The sequence below is a fragment of the Momordica charantia genome (genome assembly GCF_013281855.1).
Source record: "Momordica charantia cultivar OHB3-1 chromosome 2 unlocalized genomic scaffold, Mcharantia_2.0 BLBB01000002.1, whole genome shotgun sequence".
Classification (NCBI taxonomy): domain Eukaryota; kingdom Viridiplantae; phylum Streptophyta; class Magnoliopsida; order Cucurbitales; family Cucurbitaceae; genus Momordica; species Momordica charantia.
The window spans coordinates 8667163-8689733 of record NW_028275160.1 but is presented as its reverse complement, the minus strand read 5'-3'; the positions used below and the strand labels follow the sequence as shown (position 1 = coordinate 8689733).

The 22571-nt window shown below is 31.3% G+C and overlaps 1 protein-coding gene and 1 pseudogene across 1 annotated transcript; both read left to right on the top strand.

The window, feature by feature from the left end:
• Positions 1–1964: 1964 nt before the first annotated feature.
• LOC111017183 (benzyl alcohol O-benzoyltransferase-like) lies at positions 1965–5714 on the top strand. The gene is made up of 2 exons (XM_022292859.2): positions 1965–2541; positions 4632–5714. Exons 1-2 carry the CDS (start codon positions 2092–2094, stop codon positions 5571–5573), a joined length of 1392 nt encoding a protein of 463 aa, XP_022148551.1. The 5' UTR covers positions 1965–2091; the 3' UTR covers positions 5574–5714.
• A 4443-nt stretch (positions 5715–10157) lies between these two features.
• Positions 10158–13676, top strand: LOC111017266 (benzyl alcohol O-benzoyltransferase-like; annotated as a pseudogene).
• The last annotated feature ends 8895 nt before the right edge of the window (positions 13677–22571 follow it).

Here is a 22571-nt window from a genome sequence, read left to right as displayed (position 1 = left end):
AGATCGAACTCACAATCTCTAGGTTGGAGATATATGTCAATTCCTGCCAAGCTATGTTCGCTTAGACAGTTATACCCTATTACCTTAGAGCATAATAATTGTTATAATTTCATCCCGAAATTTTTAATTACAAAATTAAACCCTCGAAATTATATGTAATTCCACGTGTTGACTTCCATTGAAATCTATTCTAATTATTTAAAAAAAATCCTAAAAAAAAAAGGATTTATCTTCCATTAATTAACCCCTTGCTAGAAAATCTACATCCAAAGACAAGAAAGCTTTATGACCTCTCAGCTCAGATCTCATCTCATAATAGCAACCAATAATCACATTTATGAATCTCACATCTATAGAGATTATAGGAGAGAAGTTTCTCTCATTTCTTATTTTAAATTAATTTTATTTGTTTTTTCTTTTATATTCTTGTTAATTTTAATTATATTTTTTTAATTTTGCCCTTTATTTTTTGCATTGTTTTTGTTTTTCTAAAGCCAAATATCATTTTTCTTTAACAATTAAAAAGCTGTTATTCTTATACCGGTAATTATACATTTCATTTAAAAAAAAAATCAATAGCTTAATCTTTAAAATTTGATTAGTTATCAGTAATGGTGACACTGACAATATGTAAAAATTGTATTTTTTTTAATTATTAGTATTTTTAATATGTGTTATATTTTGTAAATTTATTCTTTAAAGCTAGAAAAAGTGTTATTTTTCAATCTTAATGAGTAGCTTAAAGAAAAGAAACTTGTAAGTTTCTCTATTGCCCTTAGTTTCCTTATAAACAGTTTGACTATTTAAAACTTTTAATTATATAATTTGATTTAATTTATTACATCTTGATTATCATAATAAAATTTAATTGTTTACTTTTAATTTTAACTAAAAATTTGTGATAACGTTGATTATTTAAAATTTGATAAATTTCTTCTCTTAGTTTTAATTTTCACTCGTAGTACTCTAATTCTTTACATTGAAAAATACATTTTTAACAAACAATAACATCTTATTTAAATTATTTAATAATAATGATAATATTATATTTTTATATTATTTTATATATTACATTGAATAATTTTTAAACCATAGTATCAACAAAATATTAAAAAACACGAACAATGCATGTGATACTAGTAAAAGGAAATAAAATATTAAAAAACACGAACAATGCATGTGATACTAACTAGTATATGTAAAAGGAAATTTGGGAGGCTTCGACTGTTTCGTTTCGTTGTTCGATTTTTCTGCTCTAGAAATTGAGGATATGAGTAATTTTGTAAGCTCCTCTTGTCCCACATTGTTGGACCTCTGAGAAAACAAAAGATTCGTGCAAAGTCCTATCTTGTGGGGAAGAGTTGCGAGGGCTTTCATGCCTTAAATCTGTCTTTTGGATTTTTTATGTGAGCAGTACTGGGGTTTTCTTGATAGGGGTTAATCAATGGAGAGAATGTAATTAAACGTTAATCAATGGAATTTAAAGGTCTACTAAAAAAAATTTAAAATAATAACAACATTTAATGGATGGGACCGATTTATACCATTAAAGTTCGAGAGTTTAATATTTATAATTAAAAGTTTAGAAGGGTAATAATAATCATTCACTGTGTGTCTTCCGTGGTGTGATTTGTGCGGTTAATCCCACCAAAACTAACCAGGAATAAGTCACCTTTGTAGTTAAGTAGCTAGAAAGTATTTAAAATATAATTTAGACATGGTTGGACAACTAAATTTGTTTTATTTTTTTAAAATTAAGCTTGTAACTACTCATTCCAAATTATGTGTTATTTCTTTGTAAGGTAAACTATTTACTGTCACTGTAGATCTACAACAATATATAGACCTATAGTGACAAGTAGATGATGCGTTGAAACCATTTGCTTAGCTAAAACTAAATACTGACGCATTTGAGGCTTTAGCGACGTTTTTTGTTTGTCACTAAAGATCATAAATTCTTGTAGTGATTATGGAAAATCATTTTTTTCCGTCTTTCTATGAATATCGTTCTATTCCTGCCCAAACTCACAATTCGTACCCTCTCTTCCCTCCCAACAATCAATATATACAAATAATACTCATTTCCCTCTTATGGCAATATCTTCAACCTCTACTCTTGTCTTCAAAGTACAAAGATGTAAACCAGAATTAGTTGTTCCAGCAAAACCTACACCTTATGGATATAAACAACTTTCCGATATTGATGACCAAGAAAGCTTAAGATTTCAGCTTCCACTAATACATTTTTATCAGCATAATCCAATCATGGAGGGGAGAGATCCAGTAAAGGTGTTAAAACAAGCAATTGCAGAGACATTGGTATTTTACTATCCTTTTGCAGGTAGATTGGGAGAAGGGCCTGGTAGAAAGTTGTTTGTAGAATGTACTGGTGAAGGAATCTTGTTCATTGAAGCAGATGCAGACGTAACTCTAAAACACTTCGATGATGCACTTCATCCCCCATTTCCATGCATGGATGAGCTTCTTTATGACGTACCAAACTCTAATGAGATTCTTAACTGTCCTTTATTGCTCATTCAGGTATATAGTTGATTAATTTATTTTAGAATAGTTAGCACTCAAATTACTTAGTCCATATATAAAATAAAAATAAATAAATAAAAGTAATTTTCAAATGCTACTAATAATCAATTTTTGAAAGAAAATATACTATTTCTATTAAAATTGTAGTATTACAAGCAACAATTAAAACAATAAAAGGAGTCATATGAAAAGATTTGAATATATCGTAAATATTAAGTAATGTCAAATTTCAAAATAAATAATTAAAATTTATCGAGTTTATCAAGATATTGTAAATTTAATATGTAATTAGAATATTCAAAGGGTCAAAATGTTTATTAGATAACTAAAATTAGATATATTTTTTAAGTAGAACTAAAATTAGACTTCAAAATTAAAAATTAAAGGGATGGCAAAGAGAAATTAATGTTTTTTCCCCTAAACTCACATTTTAAACAACATTTAATACAAGGAGTGCTGGTTTGAAAATTAATTTTTTTTACATATTCTTTTTAAACAGTTTTTTTTATTATATTTGTCCATTACTTTTATAAATATTATAACAATACTTATGTTCTATAATTAAATTAAATCACTTTAAATTAAAATGTAATTGAAATATATCCTAATCAATTTTTTTGATATAAAAAAAATAATTTATTTAAAATTCCTATGCTAAAATACTTCCACCGTAAATTTTTTTTAGTATACAGCAAAAAATGGTTTGATTGGTAAGTCATATATGTATGTATGTATATGTATATATATGTATATATGTGTGTCTATATATATATATATATAATACTATTTTGATCCTTCTATTTTAAGCTTTGGTTCATTTTAGTTAGTCTTAAGGTTCATTTTAAGGTCTTTTTTTCGGGATTCTTAACTTGTCCCTCAAAATCGTGACTTTTGTTATTCATCGTTCTATATTCATGGGGTTCTTAAAATATAAAGTCCAATTGGTGGAGAAACCGTAGAAGAGAACACATTTTAATAGTGATGGACGAAAAAGTTACAAATTCTAATATTAATTAAAATAATTAAAGGAGAAAATTATTAAATTCATGAAAATTTGAAATAACAAAACCTTTTATAGTCCACCTTTTCACATTTCACGTATTGATTAATTATTATAATTTACTAGTTATGAATAATTATTGATGACATATTTTGTAAATTTAAAATTTGACCGAGGATAAAATAGTTTAAAAATATTTTCGGTAGTTTTTTATTTAAATATATTATTTATGATATGATAGGTATTGTAGTTTTTAATATAAAATTAAATATTTAATCAAAATTAAAAGTACATAAAAAATGATATTTTAGAATTGTTTATTACCTTTTAAGACCGAGTCATGTTATATGAGCATAACTCAGCGCTAATTGATATATACTCATTCTCTCAATATTGGAGGTTCGATCCTCGTATCTCCAAATTTTTGTATAAAGAAAAAAAATGTCTGTATCCCAAACGATGAGAGACCGAGTTTGAAATTATTTTCTATCCATTCCTTCTCACCTCTCTTTCTTTATTCCTTAACCTCTCTCTAGACAAAAATATTTTTCTTAGAACAAAAAGTTCAACTTCTCTCTAGATCGTGAAGATTTTTTTTTTTTTAAAAAATAGAGAGATGTGCGTTCTTTTTGGACAATTCTCTCCACTGCTTGCTCTAGCTCTGCCATAATAAAGAAGAAGAAAATTAATTCTGGACCATTCCGGCCAATATACCGGCCGGAATCATTGCCGGAATGGAGAGGAAAAAGGGAAAGAAAACGGCCATTCCGGCCAATATAAAGAAAAATAAGTTAAGTTGGGAGTTTTTTCTGAATTTTATAGACAAATCTTTATAACTTCTTCCTCTAATGGAATTTCTTTCTTTTTTATTTATTTATTAAGATCAGGGATTTTATTGACACCTAGATTAATGATGGTTCTCAACCATTATATCGTTCTTCATTATCATCAATTTTTATTTGTGACAACTAAATAGATGGTGGTTGTACATGGTCAAATAAAAATGTGGAGTGAAAATCGAACCCTTAGAAATGGCTAAATTAACGTAAAATTATATCTGATTTTATTATTTAAACTGGTCATGCAGGTGACACGACTCAAGTGCGGTGGTTTTACTTTTGCTATTCGTTTGAATCATACGACGAGTGATGGCTTTGGTTTTGTCCAATTCATAACGGCTATTGCAGAGATGGCTCGTGGAGCTCCTACTCCGTCTGTACTTCCAGTGTGGCAAAGGTCTCTCTTAAACGCAAGTGATCCTCCCATGTTCACTTGCTTTCACCATGAATATAACCCAGTTGGTGACATCAAAGGCACCACCATTTCCCTCAACGACATGGTTCATGTCTCCTTCTTCTTTGGCCCATCTGAGATATCCACCATTCGCAAAACCTTACCCACCCACCTTCGTCATTGCTCCACCTTTGAGCTCCTCTCAGCCTTCGTATGGCGCCTCCGTACCACAGCCCTTCAATTTAGCCCAAAGAAGGAAGTTCGCTTTCTTTGCGTCGTAAACTTGCGCTTAGGATTCAACTCTTTGCCATCAGGGTATTACGGTAATGCGCTGGCTTTCCCTGCAGCACTCACCACCGCTGGCAAGCTTTGCCAAAATCCATTAGGTTATGCTGTAGAATTGATTAAGAAGGTTAAGACACAGGTGACTGAAGAGTACGTGAAGTCTGTGGCAGATCTTATGATAATCAAAGGACGACCCCATTTTACTGCAGTTGGGTCGTACGTTGTGTCGGATTTGACGAAAATTGGGTTGGAGGAGGTGGACTTTGGATGGGGAAATCCCATTTATGGAGGACCTGCAACAGGAGGGGCTGGAGTGATCCCTGGTTTGAAAAGCTTTTTTATATCTTTCAAGAACAAAAAGGGAGAAAAGGGAATTGTGGTGCCTCTTTGCTTGCCTGCTACAGCCATGGAAAGATTTGTGGTTGAACTTGAAGATGTCTTATTGAAGGCAAAACAACTGCTTTGTGAAACTCAAAACCATAATGGAACCACCATTCCATCTGCTCTTTAAAATAAGGAAAAAAGGTTGATTAATATGTAATCATGTCAAATGTTCGTCACATTTCAATACCACAGGAAGCAAATTACTGGAATCAAAACTATTTGTGACTTAATTGAATTACAGATCAAACAAGCAAACTAATATAATATTATATCAATCATAGTTTCTAGACAATATATGTAAACTAATTTCATATCAATTTTTGGTTTCAATTATAATTGAATTAAATAAAATGGAACTAAGTTCGAATAATAGATAAACCAACTTAAACCTCAAGTATCAAGATAGGAAAGAAAAATTGACATCAGATTTATCACCCATAGGCTACATCCAGCAGGTTTCACTAAATGACAGAGAAAATTTTTAAAAGTTTATAAACCCTCTACAATAATTCCTTTCACCTATGTTCACGAATTATTGTACAAGCTTCTTGAAGCTTGTTATGGATGAAAAAATCTCTATTTTCTACGATTTGAATTCAGAATTCAAAATGAGAATATATACTGATGGTCTTCGAATTTCCTCTAGGAGAATATATCATATATTCGAAAGGAGAAGATATCCTAATGGTCTTAACATTTTAAAAGTAAATACTCGATGAGGTACGCTACAAATCTCTACTAGTTATTACTATGCAAAAATATCTTATTCTTCTTATTCGACTATTCTGATTTTGGCTTAATCATTGGACCTATGTGGGGAGAGCCACACTGGCTTTAGTACTCTTCTATTTTGCAGGTTTCATCGATTCATTTTATTCTATAAAATTGGTGTGAATTTGACGGAATTACAAAAAGCCAAATTCTTTCTTCAATACCTCTATGTGCCAAACCTGACGGAAGAACTCTCTCGCGAAACAAACCTCCCCTCTGAAAAGCTCACAAAAATTCTCTCTTGGTATGTTTAAATAGTTAGGCGCCTAAGACTATATATTACTTTTACATAAAATAAAATAAAATAAAAAAGGGGAAGAAAGATCAATGTGTTGGGCTGTATGTTTTTAGGCCAATAGCTAATTTCTTTCTTTTTTTTCATTTTGGCTCCACATTATTTCTCAACATTAATTAGAGATCAATAATAATTCTAATTGCGAAGATAAGCATAGCTTAGTTGTAATTTGACACATATTCCTTTCAATTATTATTTAGTTAAAATATTATTTTTATCTGTTTTGAGACATGTTCTATTTTAGTCCATATATTTCAAATGTCTAAATTTAATTATACTTTCAATAAATTTTAAAATTAGTTTCTACCATTTATTTGTGATTAACTTTTCTTTGAAAACTAAAAATAGTACCTATCGGCCTTCTTTTTGAACTTTTAATGGTAATAATTAAACTTTTTTAACTTATGTAATTATAAAAAGTCACATCTTTCTTTTAAACTTACTTTTCTGTTACATTACCACATACATTGCACGTAGAATTTCTTTTTTTTTTCTTATTTCTTGAATTTAATTTTTTGATAAGGCTAATTAAAAAGCACAAAAAAAAAAGTAACAAAGAAGAAAACTAAGAACTAAAAAGTTTCTACACAGTTATTAGACAAACAAAACTATATAACTTACTTGGATAATGGCCAGTCAAACGCCATTATACAACTTCATGAAAGTATATTATGGAACTGCAACATCTCAAAAATATTAATTTTAACACATGATCTCATGCTCCCCTAAATGTGTCACGTAATGTGTTTTGGTTACTTTAGAAATTAAGATAAAAGTCTTTAAAAAGTAAGCAAATGATATCAAACTAAAAGTAGAGAAAAAATAATAGAGAGCTTAAATTGTTGGTGAAATAATGATAGAAAAATCTCGTTCTTATAGTAGCAAAACATTGTTTCTATCAAATTTTACGAGGTGAGATACGAACAAGTTGATTGGGCGAGTTAGGTAGAGCGAGCTGAACAAGAAAACCCGTGTTCGAGGTGATTTTCAGCTTCACATGTGGCATATCTCGATTGGAGGAGGAGACACATGTGGCTTTGGGATGATAAGGACAAGTCTACTTGTCTCGGTATTAAACCTCAATACCGAGTCGACACCCTCAAGGGCCGAGACGATCAAGATTCTCTTGATCCTGTTCCCATTCTTTGGTCGAACCGACCTGGAGCTACTCGGCTCAGCCTTATATTCCGACAAACTCCACAACACGCTGCAATTCATGGCAACCTTAAAGAGCCATTGAGGCGTTGTCGGGAACCTTATCGGAGATCCCTATCTTATAATGTGAGATCATTTGCTCCTATTTCAGGTATGCGAACAATATATTTCTCTCAAAGATATAGTTTGGATTCTTCCTAACTTAGGCGTCAGAGTGTTCTTTGTTTTGTAGGTCACTTGTCCAGTAAGTACCAGCTCATCTGCCAGGTCAGTCTACCTTCCGAGTCGAGGTTTGCAACTTGGTAAATTTCTTGATCAAACAACCTGCAAACAAAGAAATAGCAATCTGACGCTCAAGTCAGTCCAAAGTCCAAATCTCTAGGGCGATTTCAGACAAAATTGCATATTTGATTGAGTGGAGTGAGGGTGTAATTATAGGATTGGGTGTGAATCTCAGTTACATAAATATATCACAGCAACGTAAAGATCGCGAAGCCAGTTTTGACAACCATTATTATTTCGCTTGAATTGCTCCCAAATGCTCGTGAGAGCGGTTGGATTATTAGCTCGGGCAAGACGAGCTAAGGATCTCCCTCCTTTGCTTGAAGTTCTAGGTCATCATATGTAGTGAGCTCTGCAGGTCCGTACCCTAAAGTTGGGCAAGACGAGCCAAGGGCCTCCCTCCTTTGCTTGAAGTTCTAGGTCATAGGTAGTGAGTTCCGTAGGTCCGTAGCCGACTACTACTCTTGGTCCATGTAGCGTGTCCTGATTTTTCCTCCAAAAAACATGAAAAATCTATATTTAATTGTTGAATATAATACCATTGCTTATCTTTAATTTACTGAATATAATAATTTTCAATTATAAAATAATAATATCAACTTAAACTGTGCTCAATCGGTTAATGCATATTGTTCCAATCAAAAAATCTTGAGTTCGAATCCACACCTTATTTTACTAAAAAAATTTATAAAATAATAATGATATATTACCTGGTTGTTATAACGTTTAATTGTAGCCTATTTTTAAACTTATTAAATTAATTGTAGTGAGTTATAATTAATGGATAATCAATGACACTTTGAAGATTTAAATTTAATAATAATTAATTAATCAATTAATTGTGAGTACGTGTCAAAAAAAATTGTGAGTACATAGCTTTTAGTAAATTCATGTAAATATAATTTAATATATTGATGTTTTTTAATTAATATGATTAAAAATAATATTTACTGAATTAATTTATGTAAATAAGAAGAACCTTTAATAATGATAATACTTATTGAAGTAATTTATGTAAATAGAAAGAATTTTTCACATTCTACTTTTTCCTAGTATAAAAAAAGATGCGTGGAGTTGGAGATTCAAATTCACGATTTTTTAGTCAGGGAGTATGTTATACCCTATGATTTAAATTTTATATATATATATTCTCTTAAATTGGAATGCTGAAATTTCTCAAACTCTTTGATATTTTTAAATTAAATGTAATATAATTATTTGATAATAAAATTAGACATAAAACAAAATAGTCCAAAATGTATTCGTTAATCCTTATAACTTGTAATTGCACTATCTCTTCATTGTCCAAGACATGAAGAGAAGCTTTTTTTTTTCTTTTTCTCTCTTTTTGAGTTTAACAGTAGAAATTTAAACCTTCGATCTTTTCATGAAAGATATATATCTCTGTCTTAGATCTGATGATAATAATCTAGCTTCACGTATACGAGTCTCACATATAAAATAAGGAAATTTTGGAGGCTACAAGGTAATGTTGTTTTCCTTATTTCTTCTACTCGGTTCTATAATCTCCTCTTGAAGAAGAGTGCGAGATTTTCATCCCTTAATTCTATCTTTAAATTTTTTGATTCAATGAAAGAGAGTGTAAATAAAAGTTAATCAATGGTAGTTAAAATCTATTGAACTTTTTTAAATAATAACAAATTTAATGGAAGGACCAATCTTTGCCATCAAAGCTCAATGGGTTGTTGGTGTGGTTTGCCCTAATTTTGTTCGAAAACAAAAAGTTAATCCCACCGGAAGCAAAAAGAATAAGCAACCATCTTGTGCAGAGTAATTATAAAGTATTTAATATAATTTAAGTCTCATTTAATAACTATTTTAGTTTCATTGTTTTTGAAAATTAAACTTAATAAACACTGCTTTTATCATCTATCAGTTTCTTTGTTTGGTTTGTTTTCATAATAATGTAAGCCAAATTAAAAAAAAAAAAAAAGAAAAAAAGAAAAAGAAAGAGTAGTTTAGTTTTTAAAACTTTTTTTTTTCAAACTTTGTTTAAAATTAATTTAAATGCGTTTTTTAGCGAGACAAAAAATATACTAAAGAAATTGAGAGGATAACTTTTACCAATAATACTAAAAGTGAAAACTTTCTATAAATAAAGCTTTATTCCGCCCCCACACTCACAATTCTTGGTCGTCTCTTCCCTCTCAACAATCAATACATTTACAAATCCATTCTTTTCTAATTGCAATGGCTTCTGCCACTGCTTTCTTCTTTAAAGTACAAAGATGTGAACCACAACTAATTCTTCGAGCAAAATTTATACCCCACGAATACATACAACTTTCCGATATCGATGATCAAGAGAGTTTAAGATTTCAATTACCACTAATATTTTTCTATCAACATAATCCAAATATGAAGGGGAGAGACCCAGTGAATATAATAAAAGAGGCTATTACAAAGACATTGGTGTTTTACTACCCTTTTGCAGGGTGATTGAGAGAAGGGTCTGGTAAAAAATTGTTTACGGGTGAAGGAATTTTGTTCATTGAAGCAAATGCAGACGTGACTCTAGAACAGTTCAACAATGCTCTTCAACCCCATTTTCATGCATGGATGAGCTTCTTTATGACGTTCCAAACTCTAATGGGATTCTTAATTGTCCTTTATTGGTATAGTTGATTCCTTTATTTTGTAGGAATTAGCAACATGTGTGTGAGTTTTTTTTAATTTCAAATAATATTTGATGAAATTATTCTGTCAAATATAGAAAATAAAATGATGAACATAATTTTTAAATGATACTAATAATCAATTAATGTTTGAAACCACGATTGTTACTCTAGTTAAAATTTTATTTTTCAATTGAAAAAAATACGGAAGAGTTATAGATAAAATATAGAACAATAAAATGAGTAGGGATGACAAAAAAACCCATGGGACTCGATCCCCGTGGGTACCCGACCCGATCGGTTGGAGGAATTCCTGGTTTGACTGGGGACGGGGTCAAACCGGGGATCCCAATCCGGGTCCCCGATGGGGACGGGGGAGGATTCTCTACCCTGTCCCTATTCCCGCCCTGTTTAATATTTTATTATTTTTTCTATTTTTTTATATAATAATATTAATATATATTAATTTTATAAATACTTTTTAATTTAAAAAAAAAACTCAAGCTAATATTCCATTTAACCACTTTTTCTTCACTTTTTATGCTAGTCATAACAAAAATTAATTAAAAAATTAAAAAATAAAATTAAGAATTAAAAAAATATATTTATAAGGGGGACCGATTCCCCTGCCCCCAAAATTTTGGGGATGGGAGAAAAATCCCCAACGGGCCCGTCCCGTTGCCATCTCTAAAAATGAGTCGTAATATTAATGTATGTATAAATTTTAAATAATTTAAAATGATGAAAACAAAATTGGAAATTTTAAACTGCAGAATTAGTTTAAAAAGATAAAAATTTTAGTAAATATATTCTTTCATATAATAAACTCATTCCCGGTAAAATATAATATATTATAAATTATATAATATTGTAAAATAATAATTATATATTTCAATAAATAATTAATAATATTTTAGATTGAAATAAATATTTAGTTGGTAATTACCCTACTTTATTAATATGTTACTAAATAATTTTAACAAATCTAAAATTTAGATTAGATTTCAAAATCTAGTATAAAACACACATTGAAAAATATTGAAAATATAGAATACAACTCTATATTGGAGATATATGTCAATAACCATTGAGCTATGCTCGCTTTGCATGTTGACAATTCTTTCTTCTTAGTGATTAGTATTTTTATCCATTGAAAATTTAAAAGTCCAATTTTTTCACTTTGGAAAGTTTAAAGATTTTTATTATTGAAAACTTAGGAGTCTAATTTTGTTCGTTGATTAATACAATTGAAAGTTTGCCATTTTTCAGAGGAAGATTTCATCTTAAGCTTGATTGCTAAGTTCAATCACAAATCTCAATTCCACAGACCAAATACCACTTTGGCATTCCCAAACAAAGCTTATTTCAGTCCAATCACAACTTTCTTTATCGATAATACTTAAATGCTTACGGGTTACTACTTATTTCTGACCATCATTAAAATTTTGCCTATGCATATACGTCGAGAGAGTAATGTGAAAAGATATATATTTTATTAAAAATAAAGAATTGTCAAATTTTTAGTGGCATCAAGATGGGATGCTTACCGATAAACACCAATTTGAATATTTCGAAACTCAACTTTTATAATCTCAAAATTTCATGATCTCAGGCCTAGTGTCATCCTATTCTTTTCGATATATCTAGATTGGTGATCCCAAACAAAATCACCATATTGAAACTGTAGGATCCCACATTTTTTCTTATTATTATCCAAGAGTCTGCCTATGGCCCTTATGCACCTATACCTATATCTGGGATACGTGCACATTAAAAAAATAAGGCCACATTAAAAAAATAAGGACCTAACAAATGTTCATGGAATAAATTGTAGCTTTAGAAAAATTGACTATTACACTTATTGCTTTTCTGTATTATTGATAAAAATATATAACTGATATGCAAATGATTTTTATATATTGATAAAGTACATCACTGATGTATAGTATATCATTGATACATGAATTCTTACATTTATGTTATTTTTACAAAGTATTTTATTAGGTTAAAATTTTGCTATTTTTTAGACGAGATTTGTTGTTATTAAAAAAGCTTCAATTCTTATCTTTTAAACTAATTAATTAATACACAAACCGTCATTGTAATATAAGATGATACTTAGGATAGAGTAACTTTAAAACTATGACCGAATGTAGGTGACACGACTCAAGTGCCGTGGTTTTATTTTTGCTATTCGTCTAAATCATACAATGTGCGATGGTTTTGGTCTTGTCCAATTCATGATGGCTATTGCAGAGATGGGTCATGGAGCTCATACTCCATCTGTTCTTCCGGTGTGGCAAAGGGCTCTCTTAAACGCGGGAGACCCTCCCAGAGTCATTTGTCATCACCATGAATATGACCAAGTTGGTGGCATCAAAGACACCACCATTCCCCTCAACGACATGGTTCATCGCTCCTTTTTTGGCCCATCTGAGATATCCACCATTCGCAAAACCTTACCCACCCACCTTCGCCATTGCTCAACCTTTGAGCTCCTCACAGCTTGGATACGGCGCCTCCGTACCACATCCCTTCAACTCAACCCATATGAGGAAGTGCGCTTACTTTGCCTCGTGAACTTACGCTTAAGGTTCAACTCTTTACCATCAGGATACTATGGTAATGCGTTTGCTTTTCCTGCCGCACTCACCACTGTCAACAAGCTCTGTAAGAATCCATTGGCTTATGCTATAGAATTAGTAAAGAAGGCTAAGGCAGAGGTGACTGAGGAGTACATGAAGTCTGTGGCAGATCTTATGGTGATCAAAGGATGACCCCATTTTACTGCAGTTGGGTCGTACCTTGTGTCGGACTTGACGAAAATTGGGTTGAAGGAGGTGGACTTTGGATGGGGAAAGGCCATTTATGGAGGAGCTGCAACAGGAAGGGCTGGAGTGATCCCTGGTTTGATAAGCTTTTTTGTACCTTTTAAGAACAGAGAGGGAGAAAAGGGAATTGTGGTGCCTCTTTACTTGCCTGCTCCAGCCATGGAAAGATTCATGGCAGAACTCTTGATGCCTTGTCGAAGATTGAACAACACATTGGAGTTGAAAACCGGAAGCCATCGTTCATTACATCTTCTATTTAATACGAAAAATGTTGTGCATATATATAAAAAGTGTTGTTCCATTTTAATATTTATCAATAATTAAAGGTCAGTTTTTTTTTGGTATTTAATTTAAGAGTTCTAAGGATTGAGAGGTTTTATCAATTTTTGTAAAAAAACCTATTTTAAACGAAGTTAAAAAAACTTATTAATTAGTTTTGTATAAATCCCTCTCTTCTTACCCTCTCAAAAAACAATGCATTCAACGTATCTTCTATATTCACCACTTTCTCTATTTTTCTCTTTTAAGAACAATTGGCAAAAAGATGAGTGTTCTTTGTCATAGGGCTTTGAGCTCAGCCTCTCACTGTATAGTGATTTGAACTACACAACATTTCAGTTGGATTGTTGTATCTTGGAGGAGACAACTTAGAGAATTTATGTTGCACCGATGGTTAATAAAGAAATATCACAATTACCTTCCACATCAAATGGTAGTTTCCATACTAAGTTTTGGCATTTCCTACATGGGCAACGTGTAAACCTTCTTTTATCGACATGCTTCTTCGACAGTTGAATGAATGATCTAATTCCTTTCGTATATTCTTTACTTAACCTATCCGTATTTTTTATCCAACTTTTATCCATAACTTTTCCTAGTCAAAAGTATAATACAATTAATCACTAACATAATAAGCAAATGAAAGAACATAATGTATAAGAAAAATACATCACAACAAAATCATAAATCTAACAATCCTAAACTTTTTTACTCCAACCTTATACAAATTCTAATATATTTAAGGTCATCAATAATTTTCTACCCAACAAAACTAATTTCAAACATATTTTAAAGAAAATTTCATTATTCCAATTAAAAAACCTACAAAGAATAATTTTAAAAAGAACTCTAAGCAAACATATTTCATTAACAATTTAACTTAAACATAACTTGATAAGAACATGCTTAAAATTAATTCAAAGCAAATTCTAAATAAAATTTAAACTAAATTTCAAACGTAATACATAAATAAATTGAAACAATAGACATACTTTTTCAATGCACATGAACGATCTTAAACTTAATTCCAATCAAAGTCTAAACAAAATCAAAAGTAAATTTCAAACATATATATTTAACACAAATTTAATTATTGGACTATAAATAAAACATGCATAAGACAATAGATCAATTGAAACAATAAACCAACTTTAAATAAAATGAAAAGAGAAAAGTTTGTACCAATATGCTAAATCCTTCTATACAAAACAAGGATCGATGAAAGAACTCCGGCGAAAAGAAGTCTCAAACCGTGAGGGCCGATTCTACACACAAAATAGGGCATATAAGGTATAAATCAATAAAAATAAAACTCAAAACCAAATATACTTACCTAGGTATTGAAACGAACCAACGGGACAATTTCGTTGAAGAAACCGGCGGCAATGATGACATTTGAGGCGGGCGGCAGCGTTGGAACACGAAAATGGGGGAGAGAAATGGAAGAGGTAGAAACGTTGAATGAGAAGGAAGAGAAAGAGGGGTTGGGTTGTTTGAGGGGCTGGGCGATGAAAATAATTTCGTCGCCCGCCCAAAACGACGTCGTTTGACATGTGACGAAAATATTTTCGTCGCATATGTCAACACGCGGCAAAGCGGGCACCAAAACAACGCGTTTTGGCGTTCACTTCATTTTTTGCGAAAAAGTACTTTCGTCGCTAGTTTGCGAGGATAAATATATTTTGTCGCTAATTAATGTTGTTGAAGACCTTTTTTGCCGTAGTGGCAATTCATATATCATGATGAGTATCGCTAATCTGAACATAGTTCCACTGATTAAGATACTTATCTGTTACTAAAAAGTCAAGAATTTGAACTTCCTTGTACCAGAAAGAAAAAGAAATGTTAATATTCTGAAAAACATACGAAAACTAATTATTACAATACAATGTTAAAAACGAATCGACTCTAGTTTTAATTAGAGTAAAGCAACATATTCCTATATAATAAAGCTTTTATTTCTTCATTTTCAAAGGAGATGGGCGTGGGAAAATTTGATAAATTAGGACCCGTTTGATAATGTTCTAGTTTCTTATTTATGTTTTCTCATTTTTATAAAGATAAAATAAAATTGCATGCCTCTAACACCCATGGATCCAAGAATGATAAGACAATATTTTTGTTTATGTTTTGGAACAATTTAGAAATGGAAACATGAAATAAGAAACTTCTTTTTGCGTTGTTTCCAAAATTTCTAAACAATTTTGAAAACATTTCTTAAAAAATGAAAAAGAAGAAACATAAATAATTGTCGAATGCTTATGTTTCTTAATAATATTAGAATGAAGAATAATAAATAGTAATATTACCCAAAGGACTTTTAAAGACCAGAAAAACCCAAAATGAGCAGGGAGAGAGAAAAAAAAAGGAGAGAGAGAACATTTTTTCCACTCTTTCTCTATATTTTTAGAATGCTTTCTATGATAAATTAATTTGAAAATTCATCTTGTTTGATGTTTATTTTGTTTTATGGCTACTTTTTAATTTATTGATATAGATGGAAAAAAATTAGGATGTCCAAATTAAATCATCTACCACCAAAAAAATGGGAAGTGAGAAGATGCAATAATGGATCACACTTGGATAAATGATGACATGAATTAATGACAAATAGTACAAGTGAGATGATACAAATGAATATAGCTATAGCATGTCCTTTTGCAAAATAGAAAAAAAGAATGAGTAGCATGTCCTACCAAAAACTATAGTTTCTAAAATATGTTGGGGAAAATCACCATGGTGCAATAAAATTGTAATAATTTCTTCCTCAACAAAAAAAAAATCTGTAATAATTTATTGTCAAAAAAGAGAAAATATAAATACAAAACAAAACTTATAGTAATTAAAACAGGGTCAAATTCCCCACCGTCATATGCTTAGCTCAACAGTTAAGATACCTAACTCCTTCCACGAGTGAGAGGTTCGATCATTCATGTACACAATTGTTGTACTAAAAAAAATACAAAGTTTAAACATTATCTCTCTCCTCTATCCTCTCCCATGTATTATATAAAAAAATCATATAAGTTTAAAGTCTAAACTTATAATTTACCGTTAAAATAATAAATATAATTAAATAAATAAGAGGATTGACTATGTTTTAGAAGATTGAAGATGAAATGTTTTTATTTTTTTTTTCCAAGTCTTTATTTTTAGTAAACCATTAAAATTTATTGATAAAAATGATGATGTGACATGTAAAAATACAAATTTTACTAAATTAATTAGAAATGTCCACTATTTTAATTTTGTTAAATTAATATGTCCACCTATAAAAAAGAACCTACTAAATTTACATAATTTGACTTACCTCACAATCTACTCTTTGCTGTGGAATTATGAATAACATAATTAAATGGAGAAAATATTAAGAAACAAACATGTAATCAATTAGGTTAAGGTGCATGTACCTCACTCTTTTTAAAGAAATTCAAGCCCTCTACGGCAGGAACAATGCCTTCAGATAGCGATGCTGATGGAGAACCAGAAGTTCGTAGAGGATCGCGAGGAGTGGTATTAGATAAGTTGATAGCTCCAGATGGAGGTAATCCGATACCAATTTCATGGATTGCAGAAGCAGGCAAACCTATTGGGTATCTAGCCAATCTATTCAATAGCGAAATTGGTTGTTTGATACATTGGAATGTTCCTTTAGAAATAAAGAAGAATAAGGACATCTCAGACAATGTTTATAATGAAATTATTCAACATTTGTTGGTAAGATAGTAATAATAGCATTATTCTATTTATCGTATAGTTGTTTAACATGGATATGATATTTCCTTAATTTTATTTGTTTACATGTGTAGAATAAATTTGAGGTCATCGATGTCACTATTTTTCATCATGTGGATTATATCAAGTATGAGATAGAGACGCGCTTCAAAGACTATCGGTGTCTTTTACATAGATACTATCGTGGATTTAAAGATCCAACAATGGCTCGACGACGCCCATATGGAAGAATTGAACAGAATGATTGGGACATGCTATGTAATAAATAGGAGACTATTGCATGGAAGGTAACTAATAATTGAATATTATTATTATTCATGTATAGAATTAATGATAAATCTTGAGGCAAAATCAGCGAAAAACAAAGCAAGTAGAAGTAAACTCTCATTTAATCATCGGGCTGGACCGAAATCATTTCTCTAGCATTAGGAAGATAAGGTATGAACTTCTGATTTGTAGTAGTATGTTATATGTTTTGCCTCTCATTATTGTTAATAATATGATGCTATAGAAAAAAGAAGATGGGACATATTTGAGCCCCTTTGAACTTTTTTACGCGACACATTGTCATCCGACAAAGGCTTGGACCAACGAAGCTGCTCAAACTTCATATGTAAGTACTAATCTGATGATATAAATTTAGTGGTAATATCTATTCAGAATTCTAGGTAATATATCTGTTTGTGTAGGAAAAAATGGTGGCATTAGTAGAACAGGCAAAAGAAGAAGGTCGAGAATTAAGTGAAGAAGATGCTATGGAAATAGCCCTCAGGAAAAGATCATCATACACTAAAGGGATGGGATATAGTCCGAAGCCACCCAGTAAAAAAGCGTCGGCAGGATGCTCACAAGAATACGTTCTGACATTGGAGGCCAGAGTTGCAAGAAATGAAGAATTATTACGGAGCCAACGAGAGGAATTATAAGAAGCACAGCGTTTTCAGGCTGAACAACAAGCAATGTCAACACAAGACTTACTTGATATGCAACGACATGAATATGAGAGAAGATTTAGCCAAATGGAAGAAATTCTCAATAGCTTTAGACGAGGAGGAGGAAGTTCATCGTTGAGCAAGGTACGAACAATTTGAATTTCTTTGTGCTTGACTTTATGTGTTTGATATTGAATATGTATTTTTGTGAAGTTATTGTTTTTTAGTATCGTATGGGGGAAGGGGCAGGTTGAATGTGTATGATGTTTTATTGTTAAAGTTTAAAAGATATGGATGTGGTATTGTTGGAGCTAAAATATGAACGTGATTTATGTTTATTGTTGGAGCTTGAAACTTGTGAATATGAAGGTTGTTATATAATTGTTAGAATGTTGTTATGTTTGTTGTTGGAGCTTGAATATAAATGTGTTAATGGATGTGTTTATGTGTAGTTTGTTATATTATATATTATCATTTTGATTTTTGATGTATTTTTAAGGTAAAAAACATTGATCACATGAAATTATTTGTGCAGGATTGAAACTTGTCGATAAACTTGTCAGGATTCGAAGATTCGGTAAACTTGTCGTTGTAATTATATTAGATCAATGTGAAAAAGACATATTTTGACACATGACATATGTTTTGCTTTTCAAATTTGGATATTTTGTATTTACACTATGTTTAATTTTAAAGTTTAGTGTGATTTACTATTTCTATATTATCATTTATCGTATTTTTTATAATGGCAGGAAATATAGCAATAATAGGTAGTTAATATTGAAGTTTAGTTTTTATTTAGCAACGAAATAATAAAAACGTCCCTGTATTTAGCGACGAAATCACATAATGTCACCATAAGAAAGAAAAAAACGTACAAGTAAAAAATATATATATAATGAATAAACAACCATGAAAATATAGTGTCACAATAGCATTCTAGCGACGAAAATAAATTATCTTAAAATCAGCGACGAAACCATTTCATCGCTACGTGCAGCAACAAAAAGCTTTCATCGCTGATGTCAGTTTTCGTTGCTGGAACTAGCGACGCTAGCCTTTTTGTCACGCGCGTCCACTGACGACGCCTTTTACACGACGCGTTTAGTGACGATAATATTTTCGTTGCTGTTGACCATCAACGACAAAAATGAAGCTTCAACCATGAAAATATTTCATCGTTGAAGCCCATTTTCCTTGTACTCTGCAATAATTATATTACACACAATGCAAACTCTATTTTCTTTCAGCAATACTTATAATTAAAATTTTCTAAATTGTTGTCTATAATATTGAAATATTCTTAGACCGTATCTAGACTCGAAATCTAAAATTTTTCTTTGCAGAGAGTAGGGGTGTTCAAAAAAACCGAAAACCTGATGAACCTGAGCAACCCAACCCAAACCGGTTTGGGTTGGGTTAGATAAAGAATTGGGTTGAGTTGGGTTGATTTTATTGTGAACCGAGCAGTTCGATTCGGTTCGTGGGTTCAACCAAAAAAGCTCGATTCAACCCGAACCAAACCGAAATTATATTATTATTATTATTATTATATATTTATACATCTAGGGTTTCATCCTTATCTTCCAGCCGCCTCTTTATTCACATCTCATTCTCTCACCTCTTTGTTTCTCACCTCTGTTATCTTCCATCTCATCGTCTGTCTATCACGTTTCATCCCTTAGTCTCGATCTCACCTCTCCCGTCTATCATGATTTCATCTCCAATTTCATCACTATCATCTTTCATTTTCGATCTTACCTCTCTCACGATTTTGTCGCCCGTCGTTGCATGTTGTTTGGGGGTAAACATACCCAGGACACGTGGAGGATCCTTATTGGTGTTTGAAGAAATTGAATAGAAGGGATTGCCTAGGTCCACCTCGGCCCTGTCGAGGAGACCGGGTTCGCCCATTATAAAAGGCTAAGTATAGGCGTCAAGGTTCGACCTGGCTGGGGCCCGACCTGCTTGGAACCCGACAGGTTCGACATGAGAAAAGACATATAACCGCCGGTCGTGAGTACTGTCGGATCCGCCACCTATAAATAGAGGGACTCATTTCACATTAGGGTATGGAATCTCACCTCGAACTAAATACAGAGTCCGATCTATACTGACTTGAGCGTCGGATTGCTTACCCTCTTGTGCAGGTCCACTCTAGTGTTCAAGTCGGAACCGGGGACCGGGTTTAAGCTTGATTCGTGAAGAACCGTTGTGCAAACTCTTGCATAAACACATGTTGTTACTCGTTGCCCGTCGATGCATGTTGTTACTCGTCGCCCATCGCTACAGCCCGTTGTCGTAGGTCGTCGTTCTTTGTCATAGGCTGTTGCTTATCATCATTTTGCACATTGCCGCCGTCTAACTATTGTGTGTTTGTGAGCAGATGTTAAATTAGGGATTTGTTTATTTGCACTTTTCTCCCCTATTTCTTTCTATTGATTTTTTGGGAGTTGTATATCTTAGATTGTAATATTTGTTTGGACTTGTATCCCAGAGAATGTAAGATTTATTTGTTTGGACTTGTATTTCAGAGATTGTAAGATTTGTTTGAGATTGTAAGATTGGAGTTGTATATCTTAGATTTGTTTGGGTTTCTAGATTTTCTCTCTTATTTTCGTTTTTTTTTATCTTGAAACTGAAACTAAGAGTAACCCGGCGACCCAAGCCAAAAAATTGGGTTGGATTGGTCATCACACTCGGTTTCGTCGGTTCTCAGATCTGATCAACCCGAAAATTCGGGTTGGTCCATAAAATCCCTCCAACCCATGAACACCCTAGCAAAGAGACTTAGTTGTGGAAACATTAATTAGACTGCTCCGTGTTCTTTGTTTTTTTAGTAGAACAATTTGGAATGTGGAAAATCGAACCTCCAATCTAGAAGAAATGAGTACATGTCAATTACCACTGCTGAGCTATGCTCATATTGACACCCAATCATTGTTCATTGCTCTAATCATTATTTTATTCTGGATCTGAAATGAATTAAACCATATTACATCATTCTAATATAGTAACAAAAATGTTATAGATTTGAAATGAAAAAGTTAAAGAGTTTTTGTAGACCAAAAGCAAAATATTTTTCAAAAACTTTAAAAGACGGGTTAAAATTCATGAACCAAAAATAAGACAAATTTCAAAGACATAACATGTGCTTTACTACTTTTAAAATAAATACCAGTTATTTATTATTGAAACTATTTTGGCTAGATGCACGAGATTTTCGGATAATAAAACCTTTTCAAACTATTTTATATTAAAACTAAAAAACCCATCATAAAACAATTTCAAAAGTTAAATTTACAAAGCATTTCTTTTATAAATAATTCATTAAAAATAAACCCAAAAAGAGTTCATGAACTCTCCACTTAAGATAAATAACTCCACGACACTATCAATCAAGGTTTTTAGTGTCCTCAATCGTCAGTATACTCACTTCCTCTATATACTAACACGAGTCTTTTTTAGTTCTTATATAATTGAGCCATTCAAAGTTAATTTACGGTATAGGCGTGTACAATATAATATTGTTACCTATTTATTTTAATTTTTATTTCAAATGTATACCATACATTTTGTTTTAAAGAAACTAATAATAAATATAATTCTCTGGAAAAAAATGTTTAATTAAATATAGATCTCGATAGAAAACTCATATAATCAATCAGTCCCATAAATTGACAAATACGTAAACTAAGGGAAGAAACATTGTTTGACTAGCAAGTAAATTTATTCAAGAATCGGCTTCACGATAAATTTGTCGGATACTAACACTCCATTCTCGAAAAAGAGGTTCTCAATATTTAATAACATAGACAAAAGAACTCTTGGTTTTAATTTGATACGTTTCAAAATTTGTTACTTTTGTTTCTTCTTTTCTTGATGCTTAAAACCTTTCAAACTTCGTTAAAAAATAATAATAATAAATAATATAACTCCTCAAAACTCTCTTTTTAGACCCTTGGTATTATTTCTATTTTTATTTATATTTTTCACAACTAAAATTTGCAAAATCTCTTAAAACAAGACTCTACCATTAATATATTCCGTAGATTATATTAATTAATTTTTGTTTCTTCCCTTTCTTAGTGGATGTGAGACTTTGTTTGCAATCACCTTACAAATTCAACAATATTAAATCTAACCCAAGTAAAATTCTCTCCCCCAACATAAACAAATATTTTATAGAAGATTTTATAAGAAAATACC